At 39.9% G+C, this 24,839-nt stretch overlaps 1 protein-coding gene across 4 annotated transcripts in view; it reads right to left on the reverse strand.

Moving 5' to 3' along the window:
- EPB41L5 (erythrocyte membrane protein band 4.1 like 5) overlaps positions 1–19,057 on the reverse strand; it is a 52,015-nt gene extending 32,958 nt beyond the window's left edge. For 2 of the 4 annotated variants that reach the window (XM_057364757.1, XM_057364756.1), the window contains exons 1-5: positions 18,907–19,057; positions 17,779–17,963; positions 7,358–7,462; positions 2,492–2,534; positions 1,282–1,360 (exon numbers count right to left, since the gene is read on the reverse strand). In XM_057364757.1, coding sequence (XP_057220740.1) covers positions 1,282–1,360; positions 2,492–2,534; positions 7,358–7,462; positions 17,779–17,963; positions 18,907–19,048 — 554 coding nt within the window. In that variant the 5' untranslated portion in view covers positions 19,049–19,057. Of the gene's footprint in view, positions 1–1,281; positions 1,361–2,491; positions 2,535–7,357; positions 7,463–17,778; positions 17,964–18,453; positions 18,616–18,723; positions 18,815–18,906 lie in introns of those variants that run through there. The other 2 variants (XM_057364758.1, XM_057364759.1) reach the window with 2 other exon arrangements.
- Positions 19,058–24,839: the final 5,782 nt, after the last annotated feature.

Below are 24,839 nucleotides of genomic sequence, written 5' to 3' on the forward strand. Positions count from 1 at the left end.
CCATGGCAAAGCTCCACTTCCCACTGCTTTTGCTATTTTAAGGTGTCACATTGTCTCAAGACAGAAGGACAACTTGTTGCTCTGCTTTTCGGGGGGATTAGCTAAACAGGAAGACTGTGTTTAAAAACCCTCCTAAAACCTGTATATCAATGTCTGACTGACTGGCAGAACTCAATCAAGATGGATGAAAACTTTCCATAGCGGTAAATTCACACGTAGGTCTCAATTCTGTCCATGGTTACTGGTTTTAAAGGTAATTAAATGTTTATTCCAGAACATGAACAGGGAGGTAAAACATTTTTCCCAGATCAGCAGGAAAGCATTAAAAAGCAGCAGTTACCACAAGTAAATATGAAGCTGCACTGGGTACATATGGCTGGAAGGGGTAATGCTACTATAATCTTCCTGGGAGCACTCCAAGGGATTTGGCTAGAGAGCAGATCGAAGATCCACACATCACAAACCTGAGCAACAAACAAATGCACTTCACACCCTTACAAATGACTGAAGTATAAAATGTCTACAGCTATCACAAAAATATAACTTTGTTTACTCTGTGAAAGGGATCAGCAGCAGCGGTGACAATGCAAGGAAATGTTGCCTTTTACAACAGATTTATACTCGTGACAGATGGTAGGTTGTGTTCTCTTTCAAAGCACCCCAAGTAGTCTCAGCCCAAGAAGAAATGCAGTTCTATGAATGGATCAAAGAAACACTAATTCAAGAGGAACCMCTGCTCACCTGACACTACAATCCAACACATACAGTAGTGTCAACTCAGCTCAACACGGCAGTAAAAGAATACTTTCCCTGTCCATAAGCTCTGTGAAGACCACACACGCAATGAAATGCTAACAGAACTTCTTTTGCYGAAGAGAAGCTCTAACTTGCAATTCAGTGCTTTTCTGCCTAGAGACAGGATGACTGCATGCAGTTGAAACTAACAACTTACGAAGAATAAAATAAAGACAGAGGAATGTCTGCTCCCTTCAGTGAAAACCTCTATCCATCATGTATAAGCTATTCAGATCAGGTGACAAAATTGCCTAATGAAAAATACTGAATTAAGCAATATACACACATATTTAGATCTCTGTATTTCACAGCACATTTATTACAAGATAGCCACATTACAAAAAGAAAGCTGCATTTACAAAAAGCCAGGTAAGCAAGCAGCTCTAAGGAATTGTCYGAAACATCAGAAGTGTTTAAACAAATACCATAGAAAACATTTCCCTGGCCTTATTTGGGTCCCTCCCTCACACACAAWATCCCTCTTACCTTGTTAGCTCTTCACGCAGATTGTTGGGCTCTGATGAGTAAAACTTTACACGAAAATGAAGACAATATGGTGGGCCAACTGCAAAGCAGAATTCATGCAAGTAACAAGCAAATTCAAGCAGCAACAGTTACTGGAGGAGACAGCTTGTTTTTTTTATTACACAGAATAACATCACAGAACTTGGCTGATATTGGTTGGRTATGTTCTATTATAATTAAGGCAGGAATTCCTTTATGTCATGGAAAACCGTGACAAACATAAGGGTGAAAGGATACTTAAATATGCACACAAAACAGTTTTATGCGTTACAAGTCAACCCAATGATCATACTACATTAACTTGATTCTTCCTGCCAAGAGCACATGAATCTAGGTTAATCCCTATATTTAAGGGCTCTATCCATCACCAAGAAAGCTGTGCATCTTGGCTCTGCAGTTGACTCAACCTTCTGGCATGCCGTTGGTCTCTGCAACACCTTCGCAGGGCTCTGGGAAACATTCATTGCTGACAACCCAGGCCCTTCTATTCCACAGAAGTTTAGACATACTTGATGGGAATTTAAGAGACCCTTCCATAGAAGAATCATTTCTTCTGGAAACCAAAGAGTTAAATCAGCAAAAGGGGGGATTAACAGTTCTTTAAAAATGTGCATCGCTCTGCTGATTCCGGCATTTGACAGGAGGAATTTTCTCCCTCTCAGTGCTTCCAAAACCTCTCTTGCATTAAAACAACACCACAAATCCCTGAAGACTTCCCACAGTGCAGAGCAAGGAAGCTGCTAGACAACATCTTACCCAAGCACACTTCACTGCAACAACCAGGCCACACTGCACCCTTGTGCAGCAGGTGAGGACCTGGTGGACTGAACACAGATTTGAGCATGCAGGACTGTCCCATGCACGAAGCTCCCAGACAAGTTTTCCTACAGCCAGGATAATGCTCTGTAACACYAAAACATCTTCAGCTGCCTCCACTCCACTTTAACTATAATTAATGAGGCCATAACATGTTTAATTAAAAACATTGGAATAAAGTAATACAAGCTACAGAGGAAAGATGCCATTAAACAATTAGCAGCACCATGCAGGGTATTTGTCACTYGCCACGCTCACCCCCTCACAGGACACTGCCCCCACCACGTATTTCAACTTGCTGTGCTTCCTGTATGTTAAATACAATGTTCCAAGAGAAAATGGAAAGGACACTTACTTTTAACTTGCTTTTTAATGCTTTTTGTGTTGTCCAGCCAGTGCTGAAAAATAAATTAATTTCATTGAATTATGAATAAAGAAATCTCCCAGAAAGAACAAAAAAGGAAGTGTTAGTGAAGAACACCTTGGAATAACAAGTAGTTTGTTAAAACAATCTAAGCCAAATCTTTCACAATTCAAAGCTCYCTCTGTGTTCACTGAAGATCCTTTTGCTCGAAGCTTGTAATGCAAAATGTCAGTTTTGAACAACAGAAACATCCTATAGTACCTTATTTAATCCAAACCTTCAAGACAGCACTATCTACTTAAAAGAAAAAAACACACTAACAAACCACTTCACTAGATTTTCATCCTGTCCAGACAAACACTTAATTCACACATTASTAGGTCATCCAGACAATGTGCCAGAGAAGCATAAATCATAGCTGGAGACTCTGGCACTCAGTTGTGTGTGATGTTTACTTGGGGCAGGAAGGGGAGAGACAAAATAAATGTTGTTGGCTTTCAGGCATTTTCTTTAGATGACTCAAAGCCAGTAACAGCAGAGCTGTCCATGTCCCAACATCAGAGTTGGCTCTACCTAATTCTCAAAAATCTATTCACAGGTGACATTTTAGCAATTGTCACATGGGAGGACAAGTTACTGCCTCACCTACTAATGCTAATTATAAGTTGTATAGTAGACATGATGCCAAAATGAGGGCTTTACTTACACTGTGTACAACAGCACATGAAAAAGTCTATACTTGGCACACTGAAACACCTGCACATATATATACACTGTGCTCCCCAAAAAAYTGCACATAATTGCACTGCTGAAGAGTTTATACCAGAAGTTAAAGCTGGAAATCCAACACACAGCTAGTGGGACAGATTTCCTTCCTAGTGCTGTGCATGACCAACAGCTCCCTCCTCCAAAGGAGGTGACTCACCTAAACAGGAAACATGGCACCCTRTGCACCCTAATTGCATTGACCCAACAGCCAGAGCCAACTGCCTGACACACCATGTCCTGCACAGTTCACCATGCCCAGGGAACAAAACCTCATCACATCAATCCCAAATGTCACCTTGCAACTAATGGAGGTGAATTATATACTTAGCAACACTCCTTTTGTTAAACTATGCGACATGAAGTTCATAGCGAGCCCCAGGGAGGACAGAAAAGCAACAGGAGTATGAAAAAGAACCGGTATTTTCAGGTTGCAATGCCAAGTGCAAATTCCTGCATCCAGAACAGCCCTGCCTTCTGCAGAGAGCTGAAGTCAGCCTGTAACACAGCCGGGCTCTGACTGATTGCTGTATTAGCTGCAGATGAGAAGAACTGAACCATCTGCTGCTGCTGTGCACACAGCTGAGAATGTTCTCATTGCCTATTCAAACTAAGTAGTTACAGAGAGCTATCTGAAATGTATCTAATGCATTTTWAAAATAAAGCAGGAAACTTAAGGAAGAATGAARCAAATATTTACATAAATTTTGCTTAGACTACCATGAAATGGAGTTGAGCAATTCTTTTTTTCTTCAAGGAAATCATACCAATTTTTTTTCCTATTCCATAAACTCACTTGCTGTAAGAGAGAATTTACGTATTCCTTGCTCCACCAAAAAAAATATACAAACTACCCAGCTGAAGGCTTGCAGGTGATTTAGATACTCAGATGGCAAAGAGAGCCCTTTCCAGGGTGCAGAACTGGCTGAGCTCCCCTGTTTCGTCTCCCTCCTGTTTTCTCTCATCTCCTCCACATTCCATGGGAAGGCAACAGAGAGGCAGGCCCATGACAGGCACCGATAGCATTTCACTCTGCTCAGCTCTGGCTGCTGCTGCCCACAGACACTCTGCTCAATGGGGAGGGTGTGCATGGAAGAGGGGAAACAGAACTACTTCTAAGTGGGGGTGAGAATGTAACAAAAAAAACCAGCCCCAAAACGAACACATGAATGGACAGACACAGATGTCAAGAAACTTGAGATTTATTTCTAGTGATTAAAATGGAATTCAAGTGGACCTGGGGAAAAAAGTTTACTTTTGATGAGAGTTTGCACACCACAGTCTGTTGCTGAAAATCAGAGATTAAGTTTGCTAAACAGAAGGCAATACAAACAGCAGACTGCACAGAGTACTGGAAGTCCTTACTAAAATAGTTTGCTGCTGCAGAAATTAAAAACAAAACACATAYAAAAAACCTTCAAATCCTGACCCAGCAACATTTCAAGAAGTCTGAGCAAACGAGGTTTGTTTAGTAAGAGGCTAAACTGCTCCCTTCCTAAAAACCAGACTATAATGAATACAGAAATCACAMGAAAACAATTCTTTCACTTCACCAATTGTTTCAAGAACTTCTTTAAAGAAGCTATTACTTCAATACTAAAATCCAAAATTTARTGAAAAGTTACTATTATCTGGGTTCCCCCCAGTCTCCAGTAAAACTTTAACACCCAACCAGTAATCACTTCAGCATCAGAAAAGGTGAAAAAAAAAAACAATCCTTCAGTTCTTCACAATGACTCTACTGGAAAAACATTTGTTGTTTAAAACAAGTGGAGGATTTCTCAACATTTTTTAACTCCATGTTGCTAGTTTGTATCCGTAGGTACAACTAGCTAGAATGGCAATATTCTTTGATTTAAATTGCATAGCAGAAAGATTATCTCCTTCAGAGCCAGTGCACAATTCTGTCTACAGTGAGGGACTGGATTCTTGCACTGTTTATTTAACAGGTCTCCTGAATAATCTTGGACAAGTCACTTGATTAGTCTCTGTTCTTTGTTTCCAGCTGCAGATTGGGTTTCTGCTAGAACTTGCCAGCTCCTTTTGCAGGAACGGCTGCTATCGCAACAGTTCTTCATTTCTTAAAGCAATTAATTATCTCTGGCTGTTGCATTCAGCTCTTCTGGCAAAAAAAAAAAAAAAACCAAAAAAAAACAAAAAGCTCTTCTACTTCATTATATGCAGTTCATCATTAAGGTCCAGTTTAAACAGATTGTTATCTCTACTSTGCTGCTTTTCAGTCACACATAGTTAAGAAAAGGAAGCAAACCAAGTTTGAAATCCTCTGTACCTGGCAGATTATGTAGTATCAAATATTCAATCAGGTGCTCTCTGGACTGACAGTAAGAATTTGCTACACAAAAGCAAGGCATGAGCCATTGCTGTGGCAGAAGATAATAACTCTTATTAAGACATTTCAAGACAAAATGGCTTTATATGCTAACAGATCAGTAAGAGAAAAACACATTTATTATACAGATAATTTTACCAGTTAAAACTAACCCACTGTGAACTCTTATGAGATCCTAGAGGCAGAAATACACCAGAAGCCACATGACAGAAACTGAGGATACCTTAACCACACAGATTACCGTTTTTCTGAAGCAAAAAGATAAACATAATAGTCCTTCACTACCAATACTCAGCATCCTGGACTGCACACGATTTTGAGAAATATGAAATGGTACACAATGGGCTCATTACTGTTGTGCACGGTTCTGAACACCATCCATCCTCTAATGTAATGGTCTTGTTGTCCTTAGTGTTAAATGTCTTTGCTCTACATGAGGTTTAAGATGACTTTCAGTACTGGGAACTACACACCAGCAGCAGCTAATCCCACTAGACATGAAGTTTGTTTCAGATGCTGAACATTCTCTGAGTACCACATTCTCTACAATTACAAATTAAGCATAAAATTTGATCACAATAATTTTAAAAGGAGCCATCAGGTTGTAAGTGTGCTTTGGGGTGGAGCACTGTGTCCAAAGCTGTCAGCTTCTTTCAAAGATTCAAGTTTGTGGACTTTTTGCCCTTTACAAAGCTGCAACAATTAAGAGATCATGTGCAAATTTTCTTCACAGAGACCTTCCCAGAARTAATCTAAGTCAATGTCTCCATTTTGTATGCTGACCTTGAACAATTCAAATGTTTAGCTTAGGAACAGCTGTCTGTGTTTCCCCTGTGCCATCCTGACCATGAAATAATTCAGAAGAAGCCTTGAAACACAAAACCAATTAGGTTATATATCTAACAAATAAGATTGTCATATGCAGCAGGAAAACTCAGATTTCAGTCCACCTGGGGATGCTGGGCTAAGTGAATACAGTTTAAGTTACAGGGATGCAGGACAGAGAAAAAAACATTCCTTGCCTAAAGACTCAACTTGCAACTACCCTTGTGGACAGAATTAAGTACTTGACTATAAAAAGTATCTATAYAAAACTGCATAGCCCATAAGTGAAAGAACTGTGGTTGCTTCTGACAATGCTCTACTTCTGATTTCAAARCCTGTTACCTTTTTAGAAACACACAATAAAACACCAACAAGCTTGGGCTTGGAAGAACCCTCTACTCAAACTGATACATACAAACACACCGCTATCCTATCAAAAACTTACAGTTGCAGGTCTGAATCACAATGGATTTGAACAAATCAAAGGTATACCCCTCTTGCAAACAGACATTAACAAGGTGACCGCTGCTGATGAGAAAGCTGACGGGCACTGGCAAAGGAACTCTTTCTGCTCTCTGCAGAACAATGAAGGGCCAAGCACACACTCTAGTTTTGCCCCCTCCACTCTGCATCATCAGCACCGAGAGCTTCCCTGTGACACACTAGGCTCTGGGTCCTACTGGCYTAGTGACAACAAGAGGTGTGACAGGAAAACGTGAAAACAAGAAATAGAGACAACAGTACAGTAATATGTTAGAACACTGGACATGGAATTAAACTTGAGGACACTGAAAATCACACACCACAGAGCTTCTGCACAAAATTTRATTAACAAAAAGCAGCTTTCTTATAAAATTGTTGTCAATATTAAAATTTAACTTTCAGACTGTTGCTTAAAAAAGAGCATAACTACTCACTGCCACTTGTGCTGAATCCATGAACCTTAATCCAAAGTAGTCGCTTTCTATAAGGTCCAGATGATACATGATCTGTTCAAACAGGAGCTGGCCTTTGGCTTTTTTCTGAAAAGATGACAGGATTTAGTACACAGAAGGTAGGTTTGTTGTAGCATATATCTTTTTCTAGGCATACATTATATTCTAATTCAAAAATTTAGTTTCTGAAAATATAATGTGGACACCCTTTTTTTTCCCCCATGTATTTTTTGATGGCTAYTTTTCTGAAAGGCAAATGTACACCCCACAAGAAACACATTAAGAACTTGCATAATCTCCYTTTTTGGAAAATGTCAACACTGACTTGGCCAACAGAGTGTTAAAACCTCATTTTATCATTGTTCCTTTTAGGCTTTTCTTATTCACTGACATTCAGTAGAACTGGAAACACAGCCAGTACAATTGCAATAACTAATGTACTGGAAAACTTTCGGAGCCAAGTACAGCAAATTGCTTATGAATTTACTACTGTTTGGTATCTAGGCAATTCACCAATTCTGAATCAGGTAGCAAAGCCTATTGARTTAGGAGATAGCATTCCATAAGCAAGCGCTTTTAACAACTACCTGGAAACAGTCTGGGGAAAGTAAATTGAATACATAGCACTYAGATATCACACTTAGAAAACTAAGTTCATAAAATTAACTTCTAGGTGCAAAAAGCCATCTCATATGCTCATACAAAATTTATGAAAAAAACAGCTYTGGCCCCAAGGAAACATCACTTTTACAGTGATGGTCTAAAAAATTAAACAGTTGTTTTCAAAGAGAAGGCACATAAATAGCGCCAAGCAGTTTCTATACAACATGTAGTTTTCATGCTATGAGCTCCTTTGTAACAATAAATGAAAAGAATAGTTTAAGAGTTATTACACCTAAGATGCTTAAATGTAATAAAATACATTAATAAATTACTAGATCAAAGCAAAAACCATAGTGTTGAAAAAAAAATTAAATGCAAAGCAATGCAGACGCTATTTATGCTAACTCTGCAAGCTGCTTAAGGGTTTCTCTTTCTGTAAAGCCAGTGTCTTGCAATCTTTTATCTTAATATTTATATATTCACAATGTGAGAAACGGGACAACTTTCTAAGCATATTTTTAGAAAGCTACTAATTAGCAGTTTCAGTACACCTCTCAAAATTCTGAACCAGCCAAATTCTTATTCTCAGAAATAATCTGGTTTAATCAGTAATCAATATCTAGGTAAGTAAAATTGCTTGCATAATTTTTGCCATCTTCTTCTACCCTGATCCTCAAATTTTTTGTATTCAACTTCGCAATCACAGGCATTGGTTTACTTGATACATCAGTTAAACCCAACACAACATATAACAGCTCAAAGTAAAATCTCAAGAAAAGTTTGTAAATTGAGCCTGTCTAAGCAAATTCTCACACATTTATTTCCAAGTACTGGAGAGAATAGCAGGAAAGGAAGGCATTTCGGCCAGTAGGCAACTTCACATATGGCATCTACAAAACATATAATGCAAATACTAAGATTTCAACCTCATCAAATTTTTTCAGACCAAGTATCTTTTCTTGTCCTCAGGAAAAGAATTATTACTCAGGCAATACCAGATTTATTAAACACCAGCTCCTAACAGAAGCCTTAAGACAAATAGTCTGTGTATGCAAACCCACACTTTGCTTTCACTATTGGAATCTCTAGCCTTGGCCTTGAAATATCACTGTTGATATCTTTTCCAGCAAAGGGTATCTTCTGCTTAAATATATTAATACAAGTGAAATCAATTCAGCATCTGCAACAGCAAAACTAGAAAAACACTATGTTGCATGACACTTTCTGCAGCTTGTCTAAAACTAGTGGAAAATTTCCCCTTATTGAACAGAACATTTTAGACCCTCCTCAGTTCCTCCATAGGTCATCTTTAAAAAGGGCAATTAACCAGTTACCTAACCCAAACTCCTTGCTTGTATTAGGAGCACTTTGAATCCTGCCTGGAATACTACACATACTGTCTCAGATAACCAACAAGAGAAACTTCTATTTCTGCAGTGTCAAATTAGTTTCATAGTGTGATCAACATTTTGGAAATCTCAGCAGAGGACTTGAAGATTAATTGGACCCAGAATGACTAACGTGAGATAAAGTCCCTGAAGAYGCAGTGGAGCGACTGTGGAAAGATTTGCAGGACTGCTGGTTGTGTTCTGACTTAAATCACCAGGGCTGTCAACATGGAATTAATTATGTACTACTTTGCATATGACTTAAATCATCAGCAGTTGTATTTGGAGCAAGKCAGCAAAAGTGTCACACATGCTTTACTTACTGAAGTCCTTCTTCCTTAAATTTAAATAAAGAGCAATCAAAAATATTAATGCTCCATAACCAATCAACTTTCACAAATTAAAATTAATTTCTTTGTATTCAACAAAACTGTGATCTCAAATGTTTTCACCAAGCAAAGATATATTTTTACTTCATTTGTGAAACATTGCCCTAACTTTATCATGGCAACATTYGTGCTAATAACACCAAGGTTGTGGGTTCAAATCCTGCATGGKCCATATACTTAAGAGTTGCACTCGATAATCCTTGTGGGTTTCTTCCAAATCAGAATACTCTGTGATTCTGTGAAAGTGACATTTTTATCATGCTGCTATCCCACGCTTTTTCACCCTTCTTTCTTTCCTTGCAGCAGAGCTCAGGTTACACTCAAAGGACAAATATTTTCAAACTGTTTAATGGTTACCGATGAACCATTAACAGCTYCACTCACAAGCAGTCCAGTGAGTGGCTGGTCCTCCCTTCAGGGCACAAATTAAACTCCTCAGAGGTTTGCAATTCAGTAAAACCTGACTACTTGATTTACAGTTTGGTCTTCTCTCTAGGAAGCAACAACAAACATCTTACAGCAGGAAARTCAACAGGAAAATGTAAATAAAATATACTATATATATTTAGACCAGGACATCTACTGATTTTGCCACACTGGATAAAAGCATTTTCTGAACACTTCGGCATGAATCACATGTAATCAGAATCACCATCAYCCTCCCCCCCTTTCTCCAATGAAAGGGATGCTCCCAACTAATGACATCTCCTGCTGCTCTTAATAACTGCAATTGCTGGCTGACTAGGTGTTACAAAGGCKGGGCTCAACCCCGGCAGCTCAGCAACAAGGCTGGGTGTTCACCTCGGTGCGCTGGTTTGTCCCTTCACTGCCAGGGTAAGGTGATCCCGAGACATTCTCCTCATCTCAGGCATCTCAGCCACTGCCTGAAACTGGAAAGGCAGCATTTACACCCTCTTCTCCTGGTCTCAGAGGTATGGGTTATTTCATGGAAACGCATCCACGAGGATAAGCCAGCCAGGTGCCCCAAACCTGCCTGCCTGATGTCAAAGCCACCTTCAGTACCAGAGCAGCCAATACACACCAGCACTGGAGAAGCAAGACACAGGCTCACAGCTGGAGAAGAGCCTGCGCTGGGTGAGCACCAGCTGATTGGCTCACTTCTTAAGGTTTATAATCCCAGCAAAGTAGCTATTTTTCTCTAAAACTTGGAAAAAAAAAAAAACCAACCCAGATCAAAATACACACCTAGTAAATGCACTAGTTAAATTACTTATTCTCCTGTTTATTTCCTTCTTTGTGAAGAAATGGAGGTCCCTATACAAGATAAACTTGGAAAAAATAGATGAATAGGCATTACCTTCATGGGACTTAGTACCCCTTGCATCTTTGCAGCTGTACTTTTYGTTCAGATTTCTTTAAGTCATCACATTACTATTTTTTATTAACAACGACTAACAGTAGTAATTGTCTTCAGTAGCCACTGAATGGCAAAAACTTCCCTTCCTGGCTTTTGTCAACCCATCAGGAGGGTTACCATTCATATGCATACCAGTTTCCTTAGAAATATACCATTTACACAYACACACAAACACACACAGAAGGTGTGGATCCCTAGTCAGGATTTACAGCTACCCAGTTGCTAGGATGTCACCTACGCATGTTTGCAGACCACAGCAGCACGGAAGCAGGAGATGAGCCATTTTTTTTAATGAAGTAAATCCCCTTCTCCCAAACCACAGGTTTCGAACAACTAAGCCATGAGAAAGCCCCAACAGTGAGCTTTAAAGGAAAAAGATTTCATGTCAGTATCACAGAAACGGTGTCTACAGTTAACATCATTAAGGTTTGCTGGAGAATTGGAGGGTTAAAACCCCTTATCTTTACAAATGCAGTGTTAGAAGTACACATTATTTGCATCACCCTGATCTTCTTAGGGCTTTAAGTACTGACCTACTAAAGGCCTGCTCCTCTTCTCCATCTCTGAGCATCAATCCTTCAAATAACTTTTCCAAACTCTCCAGTCAATTTTCTCGTTCATCTAAAGATGGCACTGGCAGCAAAACACTAGTTCAGCTGTCTCTCTGGTTTATCCTCAGTTTCTGACAATGCTGCCATATACACGTGTGAATATAAAGCCCTGCAGAATGGAAGGCTGGGGACCTCCAGAGACACAGCTTATCAATTCTTCCACTTAATGTCTCAAATATAGGAAGACAAGCATTTGGGATTAAACATTTTGTTCTTTTATTCTCTAGAGAAAAAAAAGGCATTTCCCAAAAATCTTCATAATAAGGAACTGACTTCAATACCCATCAYACCTGTACATTAATTAGAGCGCTATGTAGAAGGATTTTAATGAAATGTGCTCAGGTGTGTTGACCCTATTACATAAAAAAACAAACACTCAAAACATTAATACATGCCAGTTTGCTCTGTGGAAGTCTGTTTCATCTCCCTGAAAACTTTTGTCTTTTAACTACAATTTAACTTATTTTTACATTCTTTCTAGTATAGAATATTTCCAAACTGCTTGTTCAGCATTAAGGTTTACAGATTTAATGCCAAGCCCCATTATATTCTCAAACATTTCAGTTTTATTTGGTGTTCCACCCGCAGGTTTCTCACAAGATCTGATTAAGAGCACCAAAGAATCCCAAGCAGGGGCAGTTCAGCAGGAAAGGAAGACTTCAGACAAAATAAACTGTAACGCTGTGAGTTAAGAATGCTAAACTTTGAGGCAACTAAACCAGCCTGCAGCACCAGCCCCAGAAACACTCTGGCAGCACACTGCAGGCCAAACAATGTACTCTGCAAGCAGCACAGATTGCTGCCAGCAGCTCCCTTCCTCCGTCCTTTTTAACAATGCCAGGGCATGGAGCACAGCACCAAGATTGAAATGCTCGCCTGCCATTGCCCCAGAGTGGCTGCACTTGGAGCAGGACTCGCTGCAGGCAGCCTGTGCAGCTCACACGTCCTGGAACGACTCAGCACCCCCTGATTACATTCAATCTCACCATGCATTTCAATCTGGCACCCCAGGAACGGGCTCACCCTGTACTATGGCTGGGCACCCTCACACCACACAGACAGCACCTCTGCTATGGAACACACGGCTCAGGACTGATTTTGTCCAGTTTCAGCTCCTTAAAGGTCTTTCAGTAGTTTAAGAAACATTCAAAAGCCTGTCCATACTTTCAGACAGAAGGCCACATAGAAAAAAAGTTTTAATCCAAACCTTTATAGACTTAACACACACACAAAAGGGCAGGTTCAAATGATTATGTAATTATCGCTTTTGTGAGCTGAGCTTTGTTTTGAAACTTTACAAGTCAGCCTTGAACACTCAGAGTACTTATTTAATTCGATGACTGATTTTCCAACATTTTTAGCAGTATTAGATTTTCTTGTTAATCAGCATCCATGCCACAAACGRCATTATGCATTTCATATTCACATCTACAAATATTCATCAACTGGCCATAAATATTCTACCAGTTTTTAATAAACCAGAGTGGATTACTGTGTAAAATTAAGTGCCACAATACATCTCTGCTTGTAGYTGGATCAACACAAATCACCTCTCTCCAAATGAAAAGTCATTGGCACTCCATCATGATTTTTGCATTCCAGATAGATTTCTCAATTTCATATAAAATTATCATTACAAATACATTTTATCTTATTTTATACTCCTAAAGTCTAAACAGCTTAGTTCAATTCCACTATTCCACACTGCTCTTGGACTGGTTTATACAAGACCTTGTTTTAATGATACTTCACTATAATAAGGACAAAACCATTTCATTTTGCWATCTCCAATATCAAATTTCATGCATGTGTAAGTAAGAAATACTCCTAGATGAAAAGCTACTCAGAGAACATCCATTCTCATAATTGGTGTCTTTCATCTTATACCACTAGGAAGCTTTCACCTAAAACTTAGGTTGCACCTAAAGAAACTGGAAYACAATTAACACTTTATTATCCATGAGAAGATTATGTAAATTGTGGGTTAAGCAGGGTCAGGTTTTTTACTGAAACACCCCTGGCTTCCACAAAGTACAGTTCTGCTTCCATAAGMTCCTATACTTACTATCTGTAAGGCTGACTTTGTTTACCCACAGAAAGCAATCAAAAAATTTTAAAAAGTGCATATTCCAAGTGCACATATTYACATTATTTATCATTCCTCCCATTTATCTATGTTATCTTTTCCCTCTCCCAATTAGTATTATAGATAGCACAGAACCAACTACAGCAAATACTCAAATTCTAAAATATTTTGATTTTAAATCCTCTGGAGCTATCTATTTCTCAAAACAGYACTATTTCAAATTCTTGACAAACATTTTTGTACCCAATTATTTTATAAGTTGTTGGTGACCCCAGATAAAAACAGCTTTCAAGCTTCCCCCCTCCAACCTGTCTTTCCTCACAAACCATGACCACCAGGAGAGCCAGTATTCCAGCTGTTGAGGGGTTCCCTTGGCAGAGCAGATTGGTATGACTGAGCTAATGGAATCTTCAGGTAATAAACCAGGGCTGTTTGTGTGTGCTTTGGGAATTCCAGAGGTGCCGTGGGGAAGATGTAGCTTAGTTTTGCATGGGAACAGGATGAAAAGTAAGGTGACGGATGTCAGCAAAACAGAGTTTTTGTCTTCTCACCACTCATACTCAGCAAACATTCCACCCACGGATCTTAAACAATTGGAAGAAAAAGGATAACCTGACTTTCGTCCAAATTGAGCCCAAGGTAACAGAAAAACAGAACGTATAACGAAAAACATCAACAGCAGCATTTACAGACAACATCTATTTTGTAAAAACTTTTTAAAGATAAACAAAAAAACAAGCTTCTTAATGTTTCACAAAGAACCTAAGTGTGTAAAAATGGCTGAATGCATTTTGAGAAACAAAACTTCAAAAGAGTGGTAACAAAAGGGGAAAAATAAAAGGCCAAAATATAGCTTTAAATCTGAGATGAAGCTGTGGGAAAAATCCTGACACCCTTCAATCTCCCCCAAAAGAGCACTGATAACTCCCATTAAGTTCGTGCCTCCCATTTTGAACATACCAAGGTGTCAGTAAATAGTACACACGACACTGACATTCTTCAGTCACTGACATAGCTGCAAAAGCAGTGGATTCTTACAAAAAATCCAGTCTATGTACTGTGTATGACTGCAGCTTTGATGAAAAGTTTAAGTCAGGCATTTTTCTAATTAAAAACAACAGAAGACACWGAAAAGCAGAAAGATTAAGTGGGCTTGACAGACACCAAAGATAAGATCAGTAGACAAAAAGCAGAGTTTACTGCGCAAATCCTGGCTCTGTGTTTAATAAATTAAATCTCAACTGCATCATTTACAACCTGCCCCTTCTGTCTCATTGTCAATATTCATAAAATATGAGCCTTTGCTGCTTAATGACTTTGAAATGTGTTTGGCTTACATGGTAATGTCCCTTGTGGTTGCTTCTTGTTGCTTGTTTTGCCTTTCCTTTTTTTTTTAATTAAACAGAAATTCAGCAATCTCAGGTTTGATTATATCAATGACTGAAAATCCACAATACTCTTCTCAGCATCAAATTCACTGTAAGGATACAGCTCAACAGCATTTTGAGCAAACTTAAGCCTGGTATCACCTCTAAATGCTTCTTCACCACATTTGGGGAGGCACATGGGGAACCAGATTGGAGAATCGCTCCAGCTGGAAACTACATAACGAAATTATACCGATTATTTTCAGCCACAGMATTTTCCTGACTTAGCTTACTGCCTGGCTGCTAAAAAACTGTTTCTTCTGCCAAAGGGTATGAGAAAACAAGGACAAACGCAATAACGAAAGCAACATCTTTTCTTCCTGTGGCAGCAACAACTTATGCCACTGTGAAGTGTTTGTGTAGCCATGGATTTAAAAAGGTATGGCATTCACTCCTGCCAGAATAACCCTTTCTCTGGCTGTGAATTAACCTGTTTGCTAAATGATTCATTCTTAAGAAAAGCTTTGGTTTGTTTTTTGGTTTTTTTTTGTTGTTGTTTTTTTGGGGTTTTTTTTAATAAAACAATTTCACACTGCTTAGGTAGACAATGTGACTGCACAACTGAACTGGCAGAAAAGGGGGCGCAACTTTCAGGGAAAGAGCTCATTTTAAAGCAAATTTACAGCCAACRAAGTAACAGTATCAGTCTTCAAAAACAGCTCAAAGAGCACAGAGATTCTCAAAGTTTCTGTGAAACAGAAAAAGTATAGACACACCTATTTTTAATTTAAGCTTTACATTTTAGAAAGTGATGTTGTTTGGCAAGGATTTTGTACCACTCACTTCACCCTGTCTCCTCTACATTTTTTTCTTTCCTTTTAAGAATCAACTCCAAAATATGAATGATGCAAGTGGAAAAACAAGAATAAACACTTGAGGGAGTTTGAAATCAAATACTTAATTTACTTTTAATTTGTTGTCTTTTAATCACTGAAGAAACTGATACATATCAGCCACTGATGATGCACCATAATTAAGACATCTGGCTATACTGATTTAGCATATTTGGTTATTGTTACTCGTAGTTTAGATGTCCACTGTCAAGGGTCTATACTGGCTTTTAAAGAAAAAAATCTAGAGTGAAAAGAGTTTCTTGCAGAAATAAATAGTAACTAATGCACACTGGTCTGAGATTTATAGTCCAGGTGGCAGGTCGTGACACCTCTTCGGGTTCAATTTATGCTCCTCAAAGCCTTAGAAATGTTGTTAGAGCCGCCAGGAATTTGCCTACAGAGCCAACTCCACCTCCAAAGATTACTGCTCTGGTTATGTAGAGACACCAATTTGAACTTGAGTACTTTTTAAGTGTTAACACTTGCTATAAAGTGTTTGTGGGCATTCCTGGCCTCAAATCAAACATCCTAGGCACTAAGCAGCACTGGATATGTTCATTACATTGCTTCAGAGATTTACAAATTAATTTCACAGCCCTCTATAAAAGCCTATCTGTATAGTCATTTTGCAAATAAAGATGCCAAAGGGCTTCTCTAACTCTAGATTATTTGTGGTTCCAGATACCATAACAGTTATTTCTGGTCACTACATCAACAACAAGGTGACTTCCTTGCTCAATCAACAAGCTGACTTACTTGCATTACCTAAACATTCCAYGATTAAATAAGAAAGGGAAGAAAGAATTGTGAGGGGCAGCCAGTCTTGAAATGGCTTTTTTTTTCTAGTCAGCAGTTCCAACACCAGCACAACTGTGACTGCAGCCAAAATCCTATGGAACTAGTCAGGTCTCGCAGATCCACACCTTCCTAACTTCCTAATGCTCAGCTCTGCAAGCTCAAAACAAGTCACTAACAACTATAACACATAGTAATGGAAAAACAGAGCACATGACTTCTGGTGCTACTCTTCATCTTGTTGGCCAAACCCAGGTATGTAATTAGGCAAGGAGAACAGGCACGTGCATATTAAGGAARCTTTAGAAATGTAAAACAGTGGCTAACACCTCACTCCCAATAAAGYACCATGCTATGAGACAATCCCTGCTATTTCCCTACAACCTGCCCTGAGGAGGGGAAGCAAATTTTTCCTCTTCCCCTCCCCTCTCAAGTTAGTGTTAAAAACTGCATCCCTGACACAAAACCAAACCAAACCCTACCCACACAGAAATTCCTGCAAGTACTTGTGCTCATGCCTCCTCATCAAGAAGTTACACTAAAAGATTAACCTTCTTTCACAAGATACATAGCTCACCAAAAGGAAAACCAATTCAATCAACAGGTTACCCTCTCTAAATTAAGCCGTGGCACAACAATTACATGGAAACATTAGCAAGTGTTCAGCGTGTAAGACGTGATGACATCTAACAAAACTCTCTCAAGTTGCAGTGAACGGCAAAGTTAGCTGTTCTTTCAGAATCTTTTCATGAGCAATAACTTAATGGACACCAAGTCAAGGGGTCGGCTGCCCGCGGCAAAGTGCAATGCCTTTAGCTTACTTGCAAACAGCAATCCACATCAGAGTAACACAAGCTAAATGCATTTCAAAAACACACTTGGATCACTCGTACCGGTAAGTCCACGCTGACATCGGTCCCGTCCAGCAGCGCAACACGGCAGGTAATGATGGATTTGGCGTCCCCAGCTGCAGGGATGTGGGTTGCRGCCCTTTGGGCCTCTCTCAGCCTTTCTTTCTCCGCATGCTTWCGCATGGACCGGCGCCCCAGCGTGCGGCGGAAAAAGCTCAGCATCTTTGCTACCAAATTTAAGAGAGAAAAGGAGCAGGTTAAGTTTTTTTTTTCCACAGGAAAAAAAAAAATTAACTAACCAACCAAAAAAAGAAAAATAATAGCCTGCATTAAAGTTCTTAAAAAATCCCAGACTTTTGTAAGGAAGTGTCAGAGTCAAACAGATTTTCACTTTGATTTAAACACCGACTGACTTTGGCTGTGAAAATCTCTGAAAAAAGCCAAGACCAGACCTTTGACGGTGGTTGGGTTACTTTCTGGGACTACATGAAAGCACGTTTAAGGAAAAAAAACAGTGATCGTGCAGACCGCCTACTATTCCCTACAATCTTTCATTAATACAAACGCCACCGCGCTCTTCTTCGTGACGGTGATCTTCCACAGCTGGGAAGAAACTAAGAGCTAAATACCACCGGCTCCTTTCCTGGCTCACGCACTCCACCTCTCCCATGGAAAACAAGCGATAAGCGACCCTTCCCGCCCCAGAGCCGCGCTCACAGCTTTCCGTGCAGGAATGGCTCTGCCAGGACCGGCGAGCGCCCSTCGGGCACGGCGCTTCCCGTCGCGCCGCCAGGCAAACACTCGGAGCCGTGTGCGGAGAGTCAGCCCCGAGCCCGAGGGTCCACCCCAGCCGAGACCCGGCACCGCCCGGCGCCTTCCCCGCCCGCTCCGACCCCCGCCCGCGGTGCCCCTGCCCTTACATAACGCCCCGGCCCCGCGGCCCCGCCCCCGCCCGGGGGCCGCAGCGGCCTCACCTGCCGGCCTCACCTGCGGAGCTGCGAGCGCGGCGCAGCCGGGGCGGCGGGCACGTCCCCGCGGCGGCTCCTGAGGCCCCGGGGGCGGAGAGGGAGCCCCGGGAGGGGCCGGGCCGCTGGACATGGCGGAGCGACGTGGGAGGCCCTTAAACGGGCAGCGACGCGCCGGCCATTTCCTCCCCCCGCCCTCACTCACCTGGAGGCTCCCGCAGCAGCGCTCTGCAGCTCGGCGGCGGCGCGGAGATGGAGGCGGAGGGCGGCGGGAAGGGAGGAGAACAGCCGGACGAGAGCCGGGCGAGAGAAGGAGCGCTCTGCTTCCCGCCGCGCCAGGAGCCCATCGCCCCTTTAACTGGGCGGAGCCCGGTGGGGAAGGGACACCCCCCCGCCCGTGCCAGGTGGTTTCGCCCGGGGGGCGGCAGAGCCTGGAACGGCGTGAGGGGCCCGGCGGGGAGCGCGGGTGGTGGGGCGGCAGCGGGTTTGGGGCACCCTTGGGGACTGAGCCTTCAGGACGCGTTTCCAATTATTTCTCAAAAGTTCTGGAGTTCTTGCGAATGCGGGGTGGAGGTTTCCCCTCAGCGGCTGGGCCAGGACTGTGACCAGCCCTCGGCTGCCTAGAGGGAATGCAACCTTCAGGGAAACCATTAAATTTATAAGAAAATCATATCTTTAAACATTGTGCGTAGTGCCAGCTAAGAGTGACAAAACTCTGAGTAAAAGAGCTTCAGACTCCTTGAAAATCGCAGGATAACTRGGAATCCAGCCTGGGGAAGCAGATCCTTTGGCTAAAGATAACAGAGTTTTCTATGCTCAATTGTGAATCGGCGGCTGAGACAGCCGGTCAGTCCCTATCAGGCGCAGGAACTGGCATAATGAAACCCATGTTAATACCTCAGCTCCAGAGCCTGAAATACATCGAGTTACCTTGCTGTCATTTACTGAAATGAGAAAAAACAAAAAAAAAAAAAAAAAAAAAAAAAAAAAAAAAAAAAAAAAAAAAAAAAAAAAAAAAAAAAAAAAAAAAAACAAAAAAAAAAAAAAAAAAAAACCAAAAAAACCAACCCAAAAACCAAAAAACAAAACAACTGCCAGGTAATTGCCCACTATTTGATGATGAAGCAACAAGGTGATTTTATTAAACGTGTTGACAACAGAGCAATCTTCTGCCGCAGGGAGGAGCAGGGTGAGCTTTGAGGAAAGGTGAGATTCACGTTCATGTGCCTGGTTATTTATTCAGAAAGGTGAATCACAAAACGGGGGGCAATTTAGATGCTTTTTAACAGACGAGCAGGGATTATGCTTGCTGTCAGTAGCCTGTCATGAAATACCTGTGGGAACTTGCAATAAAGTTCCCAAATAAACCATACARAATCTTACTATATTTAACGTGGGAAAATAATTTATTTTGAGGGTTTGCAGATATCTCATGAATTCTCAGTGCAGATCCACTAACAATCGTTTGCRTATCAAAGATGCTTAGTTGTAGTGCAGATCTGTCAGTTAAATGGGAGTCTCCTTCCTATTAAGTCTACGCCAATTCACATTCTCCTATCAGACAAAGAATTCTGGGGAATTCCCTGATTCTTGGACGTTGTCCCTAAATTTTCTAACCCTCTAAAACTATTCCTCAAAATGAGCTTCTTTCCACTCTGCCATTCACAAGCTCCCAATCTTGGCACCAAGATTATTTCCTTCCTTGTAGTTTCAGTGACACAAAAATATAGTTGCTCATTTTTGCAATTTCTACTTCACACCACCCTCTTGCTACTCTCCCTGTAATTACAGTTTCCTSCTTCCTCACTATTTGCTACTCAGATACAGTCCAAGTATGTACACATTYAACTGTGTTATCTGTCACTTGTCTTGTATCCAGTCTTCCTACTGCAGTTCAAACAAATCTCCTCCCGCTGGTATGCCTCTTCTTACTTCTGGTTTTCCCCGAAAGTGCTTTCCCATTAGTTTATATTTTTGTACTTCAAATCCAAACACCTTGTCCTCACTTCAAAATCCTGTATTAATCAGTGGAATTAAGAACAAATGGGGGTCTCAGACACTCATTCCTCCTGARATTTCTGTCTTGCCTCCTAAGTCCTTTCATCATCTTTACCCACTTTGGTTTTGAACATCTCACTTTTTGGCAGCCAATATTTAATCACAAGCTTCCATCTRGAATTTTTGTTTTTCACATCAGTGTTCATCATATGCTCAGCTTTCCGGTCAGATTACCATCTCTACTGAACGCCATTTCCAATACACTCACCGTATAAAAGATAATTTAAAAGTTATTATTCCCWTAGAGCAAATCTTGCAGTATTTATATATTTTCAGACAAAAACTTGGGCTGATGCTTTAACCAAGCAATTYAATACCCAATAATTTAGCATCCTCTCTAGTGTGCAATCCATAGGGGTGTATTTATGTCATACAATGTCAAGAAGAAAAACACAAGCTGAACATTATCTGGCATTGGATACACATAAATGTGGCACAGCAAAACCATGTGTACAATAACAAGAAAATMGCAAAAAAATTTAAACTTTAAATTACTAAAGCACATCTTTATTTTGCAATTAAACAATTAAGATTCACAAGTAAACTATATATATATTTTCAAGTCTGTACCTAGACAACTATTTGTCAACTGAAATTAAATATATCCACAAAATATGCATAACAGCATTTTTTCACATAATAGAATGAAATTTTACTTAAGACTAAAACAAGACTTGTTAAATGTTAATTAGCATATTTATCCTGGGAACTGCTGGTTTTCGGTAGAAGTTAGTGTGTAATTTTAATGGCAAGAAATTTCATTTTATCAAAATGAGGACAAATACATAAGGCCCTTTAAAGCATACAGTAGCTGCAGTGACAAAAGCTGAAWTTATTTTCACATTGTCCAGTGTTGACCAATTTCAAGTTTCCATCGTTTTCCATCAACCACCCCGGCTGCTTAGCCAAGATGGAACATTTAGGTTGTTGGTTTGTTTTTTTTCCTCCCCCTCATGTGCTTTTWAACAAATTTATAGGCAGAAGTCTAMTTACAGGAAGAGCCTTCGCATCCCCCAATATTAATAAAGATAACACAAGAGTTAGTCTAAACAACAAAGGAGCTATTCAACTCTGAGATGATTTACTCCACACTTGCAGTCCATCATTCAGCAGTATGAAACTGAGATGAAATTTGACAAAGCCACAGCTGGAAAAGCAAATTAATTACCAGAAGTAACTGGCAAAAATATTGCCACCATCTGATTGTTAATAATGATCTAGATAATACTCTTCCCTTTGTATTTACATGTAGTATAGCACCTGTTACAGAAAAAAAACCCCAAACCTTACATAAACAGCCCTACCAAACTGACTGGTTAAAATGGGATCACTGGTAAATGAAGCAAACCAAATGGAAAACAAATCTGGATACACTGGATAAGCTAAAATCTTCACTCTCTTACCTTAATTTTCCTGTAAGATTATTATGGGTTGTTACTGTGCCCCAATGTATTGAGATAATTGCCCCAATGTATTGAGATAATTGCACTGGATCATTTATAGTCTAGTCCTTGTGGATATATTCTAGTTAAAGAAAAGAAAACAGCTTAACGTAAACTGTTTAACCCTTTCACTCATGTCTCAGGCCCCTGGCCTAGGTGCAAAAGGGCAGCAACTTCTTTAAACTCTGTTGTGCATTATCTTTAGTTATCAAAATTCAAATAAGTTAAGTAAAAAAAAACAAAAAACCAAGAAACAACAATACTGATTTCCAGGTAACTGAGCTAATGTTAAAAATAATGCTTAGCAGAAACATTTACAGTAAACATAGCTAATTTGCAGCTAGCTGAGAGAGATCACAGAGATAGATGTAAAAGTACCCTGTAAGTTTCTATTTGCACCTTTTTTTTTGCTTTTTTTTTGCTTTCTTTTCCCCCCTAAATGCAGGCTTCATATCCTTTTTAAGACAGGAAAATTGAGATAATAGAATTATCTTATTAGTATCTATTTTCTGAAAATCCCTCAGAAACACATGAACAAGAAGAAATGGTTGGAACAGAAAGCATTCGTACCAGGGTGTAATCAGAATCATCTCTGTACAGAAACCCATTAAGCATCTCTCTCCAAACCTAATTTATTTTGTCCAATAGTTCAGTCAGTAGTAAGCATAAGATAAAGTGCTACTATTCAAACATCAAAACACTTTGAAAAAATTATCTTTTAAAACATGTAAGCTTGCTAAATACGAAATACCACAACCAACAAGCTGCCAGCCAGTCCGTGAACCATAGTTCATGCTACAGCASACTAGAATCAGATATTTTAGTGGCTTTTTAAAATAAGGCTACTAATCAAAATGTCTAAATTTAAAAAATTTAGTATTCCAGCATTTTTTAAAACTAAGTAATTTATCTGTTCCTATTACCATTGAGATCTCAATGAGCAAAACATGACAAAGCCAACAGCCAGATCAAAAYTTGCAGCTGGAGAAGACCTATGAAAAGATAGACACTTGTGGGAGTAACAAGCACACAGGTAAAATCCAGTGATAAGGAACTGGCCTTTGCAGATGGCTAAACWAACAAGTTTCAAAGCCTAAGTGCAGTGGGATAAGAGACTGGACAGAACAGTTACACTGAAACAAAYCAACCATTTCCTCCTTCTAACAGCTACCCAATCACCACTAATTATAAATCCCTGCATATTCATGAAAGATCCACAGTTATTCAATAAATAGGTTTTTTACCAAATCTTAATACTGGATCCTAGAACTAAAAGTAGCAATGGGAAAGAACTTTTTCAGTCTCAAGACAAAAGATGGGTACTGAAATTGGCAAATACACCCAATCCAGCCAAATGGGGACCTGAGATGTGAGCTACAAAAAGAGTGCAACTGACATTAAAGGACACCATTCCTGTACTTGGTGTAAGTCCAAATATGCAAAATTTTCGTTTGGACCATAACCAAATCACTCCCTTTAACCTCCGGGCTGAGTGGCTCTACAGCCAAAACTAAAGCACCTGTATTGGACAACCTGGAAACTGGTGGATCCACAGAGCTTTTCATGCTCATGCTAATTCCCTGAGCCATCAAACATCACCCACACACCTGCACACACACTGCATAAGCATAAAAATATCACAYAATCCAGCTCCACAGCATACCTGGAGCTCCAACATCTCTATGCCAGACCTTCCCTTCTCCCTGTTTCCCTAGGCAGCACAACTGCAGCATGTCCACTGCATTTTGGCCCTTCCACAGGTACCATGAAGCTTTTTGGAAGGCCTCCAAAGAAAGTTGCCAGCTACACAAGTTCCGTAACAAACTTCTCATGTCCCAACTGCTTTCTCACCCTTTCTTTAATAGATGGTGTGCCAGGCTGTAATCAGATATTCTAGAAGTGTTACTGCTKTATCTATATGGCACATAAGCTTTAGAGATTTAACAGAGAAATGTGGAAGAAATGTCAGCTATCCTTAAATCTGGTGGGCAAAAAAGTCAGGCATTCTCTTTTTCGTAATTGGGAGAGAACAGATAAAAATAAAATGCATAAAAGCAGTATTTTACTGCTTAAGACTTTCAAGTGATTGAAAACACCAAATGCTTCCAAATTCAGGATAAATGCATTTTTCAGCTCTCAGTTATTTGGGATATCTGATACAGTATTTCTCAAAGTGGACTGGCTGACAATCTGTAGGTGGCTTATTAAACAATATCTGCATCTTATTTCATATTTAGCAAAAGTAAAATATGCTCCCAAAAACACTCAAAGCCCCCACTAGAGACCCATGTCCTTCTAGTAAAAAAAAACTCTTCAAATCCATTCTAAACAAGAGATGGTAGTGGTAGTTTTCAATCTGAACCTAAAAGTAAAAACAAAAGTCTTAACATTTTACATTGGCACAAAGTTGTCATAATATTGCTCTTATTTACAATGAAAACTACTTTTTTTCCTTAATTGGATTTGTATAATGGAAGTGTTACAAACATACTCTTTCCCACAGCCCCCCAACATTTTTCCTAATCAAATGGTATGAAAATAATTATTCATAAAATCCAACAGTCATAACACCAATCACATATAGGTCTATAAGTCATTATGTCTGAAAGATACATTCATGTTTTGTACAGCATGAAAC

The sequence above is a fragment of the Malurus melanocephalus genome, unplaced genomic scaffold (assembly GCF_030028575.1).
Source record: "Malurus melanocephalus ecotype Western Australia unplaced genomic scaffold, MMel_1.1 scaffold_42, whole genome shotgun sequence".
Lineage (NCBI taxonomy): Eukaryota > Metazoa > Chordata > Aves > Passeriformes > Maluridae > Malurus > Malurus melanocephalus.